The sequence below is a fragment of the Calidris pugnax genome, unplaced genomic scaffold (assembly GCF_001431845.1).
Source record: "Calidris pugnax isolate Ruff unplaced genomic scaffold, ASM143184v1 scaffold70, whole genome shotgun sequence".
Classification (NCBI taxonomy): domain Eukaryota; kingdom Metazoa; phylum Chordata; class Aves; order Charadriiformes; family Scolopacidae; genus Calidris; species Calidris pugnax.
Genome location: NW_015090862.1, coordinates 5,716,221 through 5,730,182, shown reverse-complemented (window position 1 = coordinate 5,730,182; position 13,962 = coordinate 5,716,221). Strand labels below are relative to the sequence as shown.

Sequence of the window (13,962 nt, the reverse complement as noted above, 5' to 3'; positions counted from 1 at the left end):
CCCCCCCCCCCCCCGCCGGGGCAGCACCGCGGCCATGTGCGCGGGGGCGGAGCGGTTCCGCCGGCCGAAGGCAACCGCAGACAGCGCCGGTCGGTCGGGCGGGCGGGGATGCTGCGTTACAGCTCCGGGCTCACCGTCACCGCCACCACCCCCCGGAGGCCGGCCGGCGGCGACGGCCGCTCCCGGCGGAAGGTGCGCGGGGCAGGGGGGAGCGGGGGGACACACACGACGTGGCCGGGAGGGAGGTCGGTCCCGCGGGCGGTGGAGTGGGGCGACGCGGCGGTTTGACACCCCCCCCTCCCACCCTTCCCGTATAGTTCACCTGCGGAGGCTTTTTTTCGGGCTTATTTTCCGGTGAAGCTTGCGGTGCGTGAGGACATCTTCTTGTGCGTTCGTACCAGGAGCTGGGAAATAGGGAAGAGTTTTTGGGGTGGTCTGCGAGGCTTTTCTTAGTGCTAGTGCCTGGCTGCTCTTCTGGAAACCTGTGAGGAAGGTGTGCTTGTGTTAGAGATTCTCGCCCCCCATGAGGGGTCCCCTGGAAATGTGCCTTCATATTTACAACTGAGAACTTGCTTCTCCAGGCTCGATCTGGCAGGAGAAAGCTCACCATAATGATTTAGATAGCAATAGTTGCTTATCTTTATAATTAAATAATCAAATACAGAAATACGATTTACTAATATATATTTTTTTTAATTTCATAAATGAGCTCAATAATAATGACAAACTAATCTGTTGGGAACGCTTCTAAAAAGTTATTAAAACTCTGGCAGGTATGACAGGAATGTCTCTACAACCGCCCAGCTTTAAATAGCCCTTTTTTGCTGCTATAACCACACTGCTGTCGTTGTGAGGGCACATTCCACGTGTGAAATAAGTCAAAATAAGTGATAAGCTTGTCCTTACACAGAAATACAATCGTGTGATCATGATGCTGCTTGAATTACTTAGTAATTGTTTTGATATTCCAAAAATATGAGTTCATAATTAAAACAATGAAGAATGTAATGTATGGTATGTTTTATGTTGTAATGTGAAGGTCAGGCTCTTCAATAGAAAAAATCCCTGACATGAAATTGCTCACATATATGGAAAAATTAAGATTATTTGGAAATCATAGTTATGCTCACTGTATGTCTTCTGTGTTCCCACTCAGTTTTCCTGTTTTAGTGTTTCTTAAAGAAGTTAAAGCTAAGAGAACTTGTGTTTAAGTGATAATTTTCTTATTTTCATCCCTATGATATATTTCCCAGGGATGATGGAAAGTGAACTTTATTTGATGTGTTCTCTTAAGGAAACTGGTGAAGACCTAATTTGCAAATAAAACCCACTGGGAAACTGCTGTTCCTTTTTTGTAGTGAAATATGATTCCCTTACCGTGAGTTGTCAAAAGAGGGGAGGAAGACAGAGTAACTGCTGAATAAATGAAAGATGCATGTCACATTCCTTTGTGCTTGTGGTCACAGGAAAAGTGCCCTTTAATTGTGTGGGGAATCTCACAGCAGAGATTTCATAAATGGAGCAGGCTAATCAACAGATAAATGACCAAAGAAAGTATTTTCCTCTTTGCTTTTTAGGACTGACTGAAATTAAACACGCACTTCTTTTCTGATTTCACCTTCAAATGTCTAAAACAAACACTAGGCATTGGTCTTAGGCAGAGAATTTTGGCCATTGAGCTGATAGGTTAGCAGATAGTTACTCAATAGAAGTGTTATGCCCAAACCATTTTATTATCAGACATTAGAAAGATCAACAATATTAAATTCTGGTTATGTTGACTCTAAAGTTGGTTTGAAGTTAGATCAATATTGAACCACGTGTTCCCTGTGGGGGTACTGTAAAAATCTTAGAATGGGACTGGCTGTTAGTAGAACAGCTTGTGTTTTTCTGTTGTTGTACTGGTAACTCTGGTTATTTTATGAAAACATTGCTCTTTGTTTTAATGCTGGTTCTGTAATTATTTAAGTACTTGGTTAACTATGATCAGTGCCTTTCTGGATGCTTTGTTTTTTAGAAGGGGGGGAAGAAGAGGCTGAAGAACAGTACTCAAACTGAATTTGTTTTAAGTTGCACCCCAGTGATTTGAGTAGGGTGACTGGTAAACATGACTGTGGATTGTGGATCTGGGCCATGAATTCTTAACATTTTTAACTAACCTAGAATGGCTTTTTTCTTAACTGCCATATTGTAGTAGCTCTTGTCTATGCTGTCCCACTGGCCTCTTAGAAATTTGATAGAAGAGCGTGTCTTCACCTGTTAATTTCCATTGCACTCAACAAACTTTTGCTGTCTGGCGGCTGCTGGGCTGAACCTGTCAGTCTTTGTTTTCCTGTCTGTGTATTTGTTTCACAAATGATGTCAGATGAACTTTGGAAATACTGCTAATGGGTTGTTGCTGTCAAAAAGCCAGGAGCAAACATAAAATGTTGGCACAATTAAGATTACTTATATTGTTGGCTTGCCAAAGATAACAGATGCTGCAAATCAAACTAAAATCTGACAATCTAGAAAGCCTGACACCTGGTGCTTCTTCTATCAGTATTTCTTTCTAAAAGTTACGCGCACAAAGTTACAATGTTGATGGCAGAAAGGTAGGATGGAAGCCATGTCCGTCCCTGTTTTTCTTCACTTGGTCTTACCGTCAGTCAGCAGTTGAAGGAAATTAAATCAGAGCCTCTTTCCTGCTATGGGAGCTCTCTTTCATTCTCCTCTCCGCTTTCTCTCTGCATAACGCAGCTTGTTTCTGCTAATTACTCCTTCATCCTCAGCTGTACATTATTCTGCCACTGTTTGGCACTGAGTTGAGGCTCTTCCTGTTACAATTTCATTTCCATTTTAAGGCATCACTGCAGCAGTGTTTTGCTGTTGGAGGAGGGCTTGCTGCGATTTCCATGTGAGCCTTGCTCATTCATTTGGTCAAGTAAACTTGCTGATAAATGGTACAGAGTGTTGTTTCTTCAGGAAGCACTGCATAGCAAGACCAATATAGGTACAATATTCATAATTGCTTCTGGAGGTTAGAGGAAAAAGTGGTGCCTGTTGTTTTCCCCTTCCAATCTCTATAGTGTTCGTGAATTTCAACAGATTGATCTATAGTTCAGTCCTAAGGCAGAGTGCATCATCTGTGGCCCAGGAGGAGCAGGAGTGAATGGCTATATGTTTGTTGCTGGTTCCCCAGGGATGGTGAGGAAGTCCTATTGTTATAAACAATAGCAAAAGTACAGCCTGTATAAGTTTGTCCTAGCGAGGAATTGGGTGGTACTTTGCCACTGCTGTACAAGCCTCACTGGGCATGACTTCAAGGCTGGAATACTTCTGATTGCCAATACCACCTGCAAAGTAAAGCATTAAAACTTTGTGTCAGAAATACGGTCAAAAATATGATACTGATTTGAGGTGTTTTAAAAGTAAGGAGCTAGTGTGGACCTGAGGAAGTGTGGGGGGAAAAAAATGTTATTCCGGGGGGTAATAGAGAAGGCAATGTGAAAAGAAAAGGACAAGAAAAACAGTTCAGGGGCAAGAAAAAAAATTTAAATTATAACAACCCTTTGGTTGTACAGTGGTATTTTGGTGTACTGTTATATTAATTATATATTTAATATATAATTTATATTTCCAACCTAGTTGTTAACGATTTGACTGCCATCTGTACTCGGCTTCTATAATTTCCTTCATAGTAACCCTGTAACACATCAATTGCTGTAACGTGACAGGGAGTCATGATTCACTAACTGGTATACAGGTACAGAGATAATTACTTATTTACAGTCACTGCCCTGTGAATCTGTAAGTATGTTGGTATAATTAGACCCGTACTGACTAACAGGCAAGGCATTTGCCAGCTTCAGAGAATCATACATAACTCCATTTCTCTGAACTTTGAGTTGCCAGTCATTACCTGTTTCTATTTATTTGAGGTATTTTTTCTTTTTCTCCTAACAATCCTTTCATTCCTTTTAGTCTGGTTTTCCTTCATTTGAAATCACTGTAAGAAAAAGTGGGCCTTGTCTGTCACTTCCTGCACAGCACAAATTCAGTTCTATTTCCTATTTATGGGTCTGGTCTGTCTGTCTTTGCCTACGTGGAGGAATGCCAGACTCTGTTTCCCTTCTTGTAAACAGGAATGTTTTAAGAGGAAAGAGCCCTGCTAAGCTAATGGGGAAAAAGAGCAGGGGAAAATAGAAATTAAATAGGTGAGGAAAGGTGTATTATTTACCTTATGAAGCAATAAGCTCCAGAGTTGAGGAGGTTATTATTAATATATCTAGATAACTAACTTGTAAGCAGGAATCACCTGCAGCTTCTGCAGTATATGGGGAGAGTCTGGTGTTCTCAGAAGAACAAATATAGCAGTCAATCAGTGTCAAAAGCCAGTGTGCAAGGATTCATGATTTTTAAATGCATTTAATTGTTTCAGAATTCTTTAGCAAATATGCAAGCATAACCTGCTTTTATAATAAGTTTTGGGGGTTTTATGTCACTTTCTCTGAAGCTCCTTGTTCTAGATTTTCTAGCCTACAGCTGAATGATGAATTAATGGTGAGGAGCACACTGCACAAAAAGTAGCCTCTACAGTTGTGCCTAAGAGTAGGTTATATTTCACTTTGATCTTACTATAGATGACTTTTTTTTTTCTTTATTGTATAGACACAGCTCACACTTTTTTTTTTGTGTCTCGGGACAGGGTTCCTTATTGGTAGAAGGCGTTGCAGACCTAAAAGACCAAACTGAGAGAGGAAGATAGAAAGCAATACAAAGTAGCATTGTGATAATAATGTCAGCGTGCCAGTAGTCTGAACGCTGTTGATTTCTCATCTCAACAGATTTAAAGAAAGGCTGGAAAAAAAACAGTGAAGTTGCTGCAGATATTTGCAGATAGTTCTTCCAATTGCTTTTGCTTGGGAAGAAGAAAAAGTTAAAGCTTGTTGGAAAAGCTGAAAAAGGTCCGTTGTTTGGAAACGGGGAAAAAGGGGAATCCTTGTTGTGATGCTGAATGTGATGCTCTGAGGAGGCTGTGTTGTAACGAGCCTGGGAAGTGAAGTCAAGTTAGCTTAATGGATATGAGACACTTGGAAGAAATGAATTACAAAATGGTAAAATTTGGGATCTAAGGAAAGGACTTTGCTGCTGTGCCCTGAATGCCTATGAGCAGAACATGATTGCCATTTTCAAGGCAAAAGGAAGTGCTGTAATGGCCAAGATATGAGCTGTGAGCTTGGGCAGGTGTGATGGAAAGGTGTATTTCATAGGGAAGGTACACATTCAGCACGACGGGAGGTAAGTAGCTAGGAGAAACTGGAGACATCTAGATCAGGTGAGATACTAGGCTATAGAAGAACAGTGGTGATGGCCCGCAGGAATTGTGACAGATATTTTGAGCATTTTGAAGAAGAGCTTTAAGAGCCCTGTTTGTTGTCAACAGGCAGGTGGGATTTCATGGGAAGGTGTTCTGCAGCTTCAAATTTGGACAGACAAATTTAATCATTTGCTCTGCTTTATTTAGGGCTTGTAGTTGTTTTCCACAAAAATGTCTCACAAATAGGACTAAGACTGAAAGTTTTAACCAAGATTTTTGTATGAAATGTGTTGCTTTAAAAATATCACTACACCAAAGATCTCTCAGCCAAAAGCAAGGTGAACTGCAATTGTGAATAAAAGGGTATCAGCCCTATTGGCCTGTTTGCTCAGCAAGAGAACCGCTTTTCTGAAATCAGATAGGAAACAGCACCTCTTAAATTTTCTCTGAAGCATTTTGAAGCTTAGTTTTTACAAACAACTTGTATCTGGTTTCAATAATATTCCTGTTTACATCTGGTAGAACTGCAGTATTGAGGTATCCTTGGATCAAATACTAGGATATGTACTGAACAGAGGCATTCACTCCAGAATACGCTTTGTGTTTTTAAGTAATCCCTTTTGAAGATAAGGTATGCCAAATCTCCAAACAAAACTGAGAAACTAGAAAATTATGTTCATTGTTCTGTTATCTCAGCTCTCAATGTCATTTATGAGTACATAAAAGCATATTGTTGATTGAAACGGATTTTTGCTATTTCAAGTATGTAATTATGGGGATGGCCTTGAATTACTTCTTGCCAGTAAAAACCCCCTCCAACATTTAAAAAAATATCTTTTTGTCAGCTGTGTGGCAGTAGGTAGAAAATAGCAAATTTAAGCTTGAATGTTAGTACAGCTCATTCTGTAGAGGAAGTTATTAAAATATTTTTTCTCATGCTTAAATCTAAAACCAAACCTTTGTTTTTCTTTCAGATGAATGTCTGTAGGTTACGCTTAACTGTTCCACCTGATGAAGGCTCACAGCCTGAACAGGGAGTGAAGGAAGTTGAAAGAAAGAAAACCGTAAGTTTTAAGAATCAAATTCTCCATAAACAAGGAGTAAATGTTGCCATGCACAGAAGCTGAAAGTAGTTGTTTTGGGTTCCCAAAGCCCAGTCATCTTGGAAGACTGAAGAACATGTGGAAGCAGAGCAAGTCATCTGAGAGCTGTGAGCCAGGGAGTTGGGGACAGCAAAACTGCATGTGAAATAGGATGGGGGCAGAGGAACAGCACAGGGATTGTAGGTGATCTGTGACCGAGGTACCTTTAAGACTGTAATATTTATATATTAAAGAGTAGGAAATTGCTATCAAGAGCAGGGTCTTGGATTAAACAGGACCTTGATCCTCACCTGAAGGGGATTTTATGTTTCATGTAGGCTAACAGTGGGCAAGATTTGAACCTTAATGTGTATGGGAGCTGGCTTGCCTGGGACTTAGATACTTTGCTGCGTTGGCTAATTTTGGTAACGAGTGATGTACTAATAAGAAATACAAAATAAAGAATTCAAGATTGTTGGTACATGAAACTGATTTGAAAGTTATGTGTGTAGAAGGGTTCAGAACAGCAATTTGTTTGTAGAAGCAAGTAGCGTGCACATGCAAAAAAATCTTGCAGTTGCTTTGGTGCAGAACGTGTTCTTTAAGAGCTGTTTCAGAGTAATAGATGGTGATTAATTTGTCTGAAGGATGGAGACTAAAAAGGGAAGCTGGACAGGCTCCACAACTTCACCACATTTACAGTTAGCCAAGTTCTTTTTTGATTTTGATTTATCTAAGTTTACCAGAGCCAATGTCTGAATAGCAATATGGGACAATAGGAAGCAAAACAATAATAGAATTTATTTGAAATAATTTCTTAATGGTAATCAGAAGCAAAAGTAACTGTAAAATTACTCAGACGAACATTTTAAAGCGATAAATTTAAATGCAAACTAAAATGATCAAGATAAAGATTCCGTATCTGCTATTACTTGTGCTGGAATCTTGCATGCACTCAGCTTTTCATAACCTGCCTTTGCAGAGTAATAGGTCCTTGAGGATCTATGAATCTTAGTTACACAGTAAAAACCCCCTCCAACATTTAAAAAAATATCTTTTTGTCAGCTGTGTGGCAGTAGGTAGAAAATAGCAAATTTAAGCTTGAATGTTAGTACAGCTCATTCTGTAGAGGAAGTTATTAAAATATTTTTTCTCATGCTTAAATCTAAAACCAAACCTTTGTTTTTCTTTCAGATGAATGTCTGTAGGTTACGCTTAACTGTTCCACCTGATGAAGGCTCACAGCCTGAACAGGGAGTGAAGGAAGTTGAAAGAAAGAAAACCGTAAGTTTTAAGAATCAAATTCTCCATAAACAAGGAGTAAATGTTGCCATGCACAGAAGCTGAAAGTAGTTGTTTTGGGTTCCCAAAGCCCAGTCATCTTGGAAGACTGAAGAACATGTGGAAGCAGAGCAAGTCATCTGAGAGCTGTGAGCCAGGGAGTTGGGGACAGCAAAACTGCATGTGAAATAGGATGGGGGCAGAGGAACAGCACAGGGATTGTAGGTGATCTGTGACCGAGGTACCTTTAAGACTGTAATATTTATATATTAAAGAGTAGGAAATTGCTATCAAGAGCAGGGTCTTGGATTAAACAGGACCTTGATCCTCACCTGAAGGGGATTTTATGTTTCATGTAGGCTAACAGTGGGCAAGATTTGAACCTTAATGTGTATGGGAGCTGGCTTGCCTGGGACTTAGATACTTTGCTGCGTTGGCTAATTTTGGTAACGAGTGATGTACTAATAAGAAATACAAAATAAAGAATTCAAGATTGTTGGTACATGAAACTGATTTGAAAGTTATGTGTGTAGAAGGGTTCAGAACAGCAATTTGTTTGTAGAAGCAAGTAGCGTGCACATGCAAAAAAATCTTGCAGTTGCTTTGGTGCAGAACGTGTTCTTTAAGAGCTGTTTCAGAGTAATAGATGGTGATTAATTTGTCTGAAGGATGGAGACTAAAAAGGGAAGCTGGACAGGCTCCACAACTTCACCACATTTACAGTTAGCCAAGTTCTTTTTTGATTTTGATTTATCTAAGTTTACCAGAGCCAATGTCTGAATAGCAATATGGGACAATAGGAAGCAAAACAATAATAGAATTTATTTGAAATAATTTCTTAATGGTAATCAGAAGCAAAAGTAACTGTAAAATTACTCAGACGAACATTTTAAAGCGATAAATTTAAATGCAAACTAAAATGATCAAGATAAAGATTCCGTATCTGCTATTACTTGTGCTGGAATCTTGCATGCACTCAGCTTTTCATAACCTGCCTTTGCAGAGTAATAGGTCCTTGAGGATCTATGAATCTTAGTTACAGAATGGGTTAGAGGCCTTAATGCAAACTATTCAGAATGGGTTAGAGGCCTTAATGCAAACTAAATTTGGGCAACCATTAAATCGTAATAATTCGTTTCATATGGAGGTGTTTAGTTGTCACACTTAAGAGTAGCTTCCCCCACCCCTTACTCTGTCAGTCTCCTGTCAGTTTGCATCTGATTGCAGAAATGCTCAGACTGGCCAAAGAGTAATGTCAGTTTGTTTTTGAGGAGGATAGATATTGACTCAGGGCTTACTCACCTTACTGTGCTGAGTAGTGTAATAATAAGAAAGAAGTATGAATGACAAGGGTTTGGACAATTTGTAATGCTACCAATTTCTTTTCTCTGTGGGACCTTGTATTTAATGAGCACTGTGGTTGCCCCCATAATACAAGTAAAGGCAAATAGGCTTTATATCAGAGAATGTTAAAGAGAGGATATGAAAGGTAATAAATACATTATTGGGCTCATTTTACATTCCAGTATATTGCACAGTGATTTTTAAGAGATGAGTCCTTTTTAGTTGAGACCAAAAAAATGGTATGTGATTTACTTTTTGTATGTTCTAAGCAATTTTCTAAAGTTCAGTACTTTACACAATTTTAAGACTTCAAGAAAGCATATATACAGCTTTCAGAGCTAGATGGGATCTAATTAGTCAATTTCATAGCAATTAGAAAAACACAGAATAATTGTACCATAGCCCTACAGATTGTATGGTCATAGTGTATAGTATAGAAGCAGCTACAAAAAAAATCACTGATCGTGAACTGGTTTTTGGGTCATGTCTCTAAAACAAGACGGTAATATATGACCTCTAGATTTTTATAGTCTATGTAATGCATAGCCTTATGTATTTGAATTAGTTACACAGTAACACAGTGTACACAGTTACAGTGCACACAGGATTCTTGAGTAGTCCTGCTGTGATACTTTTCTCTTACTGGAATATTTAATTTAAAAAAAATCAGTGATCAGGTATCTTGCTGATCCACCCATGTTCAACTGACTCAATGTTAATGAAATTACTTAAAGAACTTTGAGAATAACAGGTTTTACAAATGTTAAATAATCCTCACACAGTCCTATGAGAACTGTGCCCTCTTCTTGGAAATAGGGATAATAAAGAGGAGCTAGGGAACTTCTTGGTTTTCTGCCTTGCACTTTACAATTTGAGATCAAAAAATACAGCTTCACCAAGATTCAATTTTAACAGCAGATCTCTTGTTGGAATCTAGAGTTCTATGCTGTTTTTAAATGCTGAATATTAAGAAATTGGGAACATGGAAAATGTTTTTGGTATTTAAAATAAATTAGTGTGACTTACAGAAATGAGCTGCGGGGTGTAATCTGTGGGACTGTACAGTTTCTGCTGGAGCACCCAGGCAGATCAGGCAGCATGAGTTTGGCTGGCAGGCGCTCTCACGTTGGGGCAGGAGAAGTATTGGAGAGATACAGACTATACAGACTTCCTTCCCTGCCTGCTGCTGCTGCAGGAGGAGAGCAGAGACCTTGCTGTGTGAAAGGGAATGCCAGAAAACTATAAATACACCATGGCGTGACATTTGGTTGTAATCTCCTCTTTCAAATCTTTCATTAGAAGGAGGTGATTTTGAGCTGCCCTGGTGTGACATAGTGATGGCTTACTGCCTAAGTGTTACTCTTCTCTCTCTTTCTGGGGCTCAGTACCATTAAGAGACATTTCAGTTGCAAAATCAGCTAGTGAACTGCACATAAGCTCTGGCTGGTGCCAGTCCTCCCAATAACTTGTTTTGGAGATTGATGTCAAATCAGAACTGATTCTTTATTGATTATATTCGTAGCTGTGGGCTTAGCCTTTTTCACTGTGGTCCGAGTTTAGCAGAAAATGTATGCTGTATTTCATTAAGTCTGTATCAGTGCATTGTTTCTAGATTGTCTCTTTTATTGCTATACATCCATGAAATAAAAATGAACCAGTGTAAGAGATAAAAACAAAGTGATGGAGCTGGGCAGTTTTGTTCCAAGAAAATTGCTGGAGGCATTACTGTACTAGGATGGCCTCTGCCCGTCTTTTGTGAAAGGCTGGCAGATGGTACACAGTCAGAAGTGGATCTCAAAAACTGAAGGGGGAGAGAGCTTGTGCTCCAGTGTGTCAGGAAGGATTTTTATATTCTTATTTAGGCTATGATACCTTGAAAGAAGCATATGGAAACTGAAGTCACAAGTAGAGGCTGGTTGACTGGTTTGTGTGCTTTTTACAGGCTAAAAGCCTACTGCTAAATGTCTCTGAATTGTTAGCACTTTAGGCAGAGAGGATCTGAAACCATCCTGATTTTGTTCCTTACTTCTGTTAATGAGAGACAGTGGCTAAGGGCAGTGTGAGGCTGTTTACTTCATTCTGAAATACAAAGGAATATTGTGCTTGTCAGATTGTATGCATAATCTGCGTGTCCTGAAGCCTGCCTTGTCTTGCATAATAAAGGGCTACCAGACAATTGTATTGTCCCTCTTTGGGATTGGGCTTATTTTTATCCATCAGTCCCTTTCTTCGCTGTCGTGGCTAAATTTGGAAGTGTCATTGGAAGCTGTGGTTAGGTGTTTGAGGGCACAATATAGAGACATGTATAGACCATTTTCATTTGCACACACTGACAAGAGAATGAAAATGAGATAATATTCTAGAAATTTGTGTCACTTTTCTGTCTTTGTGGCTTTCAGCAGAGTTTGAGCAGTGTTTAGTCTTAAACTCTAATGGGTACTTTGGCTATATGTATGTATCCTCAAACTCTTTATCCTAAAAATATTTTAAAATAAATATCTAAAAATACATATTTATATAAAACCTTAAAAGATTATAAAAATATATATTATATATTTTTATATTATTATATATACTATATATTATATATAAATAAACACTTTATATCATCAAAAATTTATGTTTTTAAAGCAGCGCAATTAAGAGGCGAAACTCTTTTTGTTTCCTAAGCAGGAATATAGAAGCATAGCAAACATATTTTTTTCCCCAGCAAAAAAGTAGGCTGTCAAGAAACCAGAAAGGGAATTTGCTCCTGTATGTGATGGAGAAAATCAAGCAGAAACTTGTGTCAGGTCTGGATCAAAGAATGAGTGCAATGAACGTGGGGCTGTTGTGCACCTCGGATCTAGGACAGTGCCTATTTTCCCTGCTGATCTGCTGCTGCCAGCCCACTCCCATCAGCACAGCAGAAGTTGTGTCATAACAAATGTGGTCCACCTGCTACAGGTGGCTGGTGTTACTCTTTCTCAGTTTCTCCAGCGCTGATTGCTTGATTTTTGATGTGTACTAATTGACACCTTCATTAAAAACAGCAATACACGAAAAACAGAAGGAATACCACTGACTTCTGTTGTTACTGCTGTATTTGTTGTATCTTATTTTCGTAGTGTATAGATTTTTGAGATAGGCACCTAAATTCTACTTTTCAAGGAGCTTAAAAGTTGGAATGTGTTAAATGATGCTTCTTATTTAGCATTATGAATTTAAGAACACTCATGTCTATGTCTTGGCATATTTTCCCAATTTTAATACTATTTATACATGAAACATCCATAAATGGACCATGAGTTTCATGGGCTGTAGAGGAATATGAAAAAACATAAAAAGATAGCTACCTTTTTTCAGATCACAGTAACTTTCTTTGTTGAGGTCAATATCATAAATTTGTCATTTTACTGAACAGAAAATATGTAATCTAAGTAACAGTGTGAATGTTCTTACTCTTTGTATAATTAGTGAACAAGCAAAAGATCACTGGATATTTCAGAAACCTCTGGAATGTGGCAGTTGAAGAAGAGATAAAGCTTCACTTAACTGATATAGTTCTGGTTGAAAGAATTTTTAGATGGTGTAGGTAAACAGAAGATCAGGATTTAGCACAAATTTAAGACCATATGAATACTAACCCTAGAATTGTGCTAATCATTACATTAGATGTCCTTTTCCCTCAAAATAAGATGCATCTTCTGGGCTTCTGCTCCAAGTTTTGGGGTGGGGGGAAGTATAAAGTATGGGGGCATCTGACTTTCATTTCAAAAACTGATAGGCATAGATTAGGAAGCAACTCATTCCTCAGTGTTATTTACATAATGCCAGTAAAATCATTGGCGATAGAAAAAGCAGCTAACAACTCATATTTAGGGTTGGTTTTTGTAGTGTCTCTGCTTCACCTCTTTCATCCTACTTGTGCTACTTCCTTGGACAGAAACATAAACAGGATGCATGGCAATCATCAAGACTTTTGCAACCTTGGGGTGTAGGCTTCTGCTTTAAATATTTATTAACTAAGTAAACACGGTCTGTGTTTCTTTAATATGTGCTGTGTGATCACACCAAGTGCAACATGACTGTTGTTGCAGCATAGACAAAGCACGTTCCTGGAAGCTGCTGTAGTATTCATGTGCACCAACATGATGTGTTCTTGCTGTTCCCCTGGACTGTTGGATAACTTGACTATAGGTACAAAGAAGTATTCACAAATTGCTTGAGATACATCTGCCATTTCAGATCAGTGGCTCACATCAGAGGGGATTTTGAGCACAGTCTGGGGCAACAACTGTGCTTGTTCCAGTGCAGGGAGTGCACAGGAAGGTGGGGATCGAGAACTTCCCTGTACTCTGGAGCTGGCTGATACTTTGAACTTAAACAGCAATGGTTAACTAATCTTATGGAACCTTCCATCTTCAAGCACTTTTCTGGGTAGCTCTACAGTATTTACTTGCTTCTAAATACTTACATGTATTTAGTTACTCTGTTACCATCACTGAGATGCCTCACTGCAGACCACACTGGAGACTGGTGAGGACCTTCTCAGAAAAACGTCTGAGTTCCGAGAGTCATTATGTGTGGGACATAGAGCAAAACAACAAAAAGTGTTTGACTTAAAAAACATTCTGTAGTCCTTGGGGATGTGGAAAATCCAGGATCTGTGGAAGAGGAAACATGGGAGACACAGGACATGACAGAGGAAGAACAGAGGATGAGGCAGAGAAGGAAAAAACACTGAAAAGAGAAAAACAAAGATGGGTGGAAGTAGCTTAAGGGAGGAGACAAAGTAACAAAGTATACTTGATGCATACTTGGTGATGCATTTTGGTGGTACAGTTAGTTGTATAGCTGTTGGTTCATGCAGCTTTAAATCAAGCAAGAACTGTACTGAAATTTTAACAGGTGCTTGATGGGGATTGTGATATGGAGGAGGAATAAGGAAGGGGTAAAAGCAATATCCTGTATTTG

General features: G+C 39.1%; 1 protein-coding gene across 2 annotated transcripts in view; it reads left to right on the top strand.

Annotated features, from left to right (window-relative positions):
* The first annotated feature begins 21 nt into the window (after positions 1 to 21).
* Positions 22 to 13,962, top strand: part of MYZAP (myocardial zonula adherens protein) — a 52,245-nt gene continuing 38,304 nt past the window's right edge. The window contains exons 1-2 of one of the 2 annotated variants that reach the window (XM_014944532.1): positions 22 to 192; positions 6,274 to 6,363. In XM_014944532.1, coding sequence (XP_014800018.1) covers positions 109 to 192; positions 6,274 to 6,363 — 174 coding nt within the window. In that variant the 5' untranslated portion in view covers positions 22 to 108. Of the gene's footprint in view, positions 193 to 6,273; positions 6,364 to 7,575; positions 7,666 to 13,962 lie in introns of those variants that run through there. The other variant, XM_014944533.1, reaches the window with a different exon arrangement.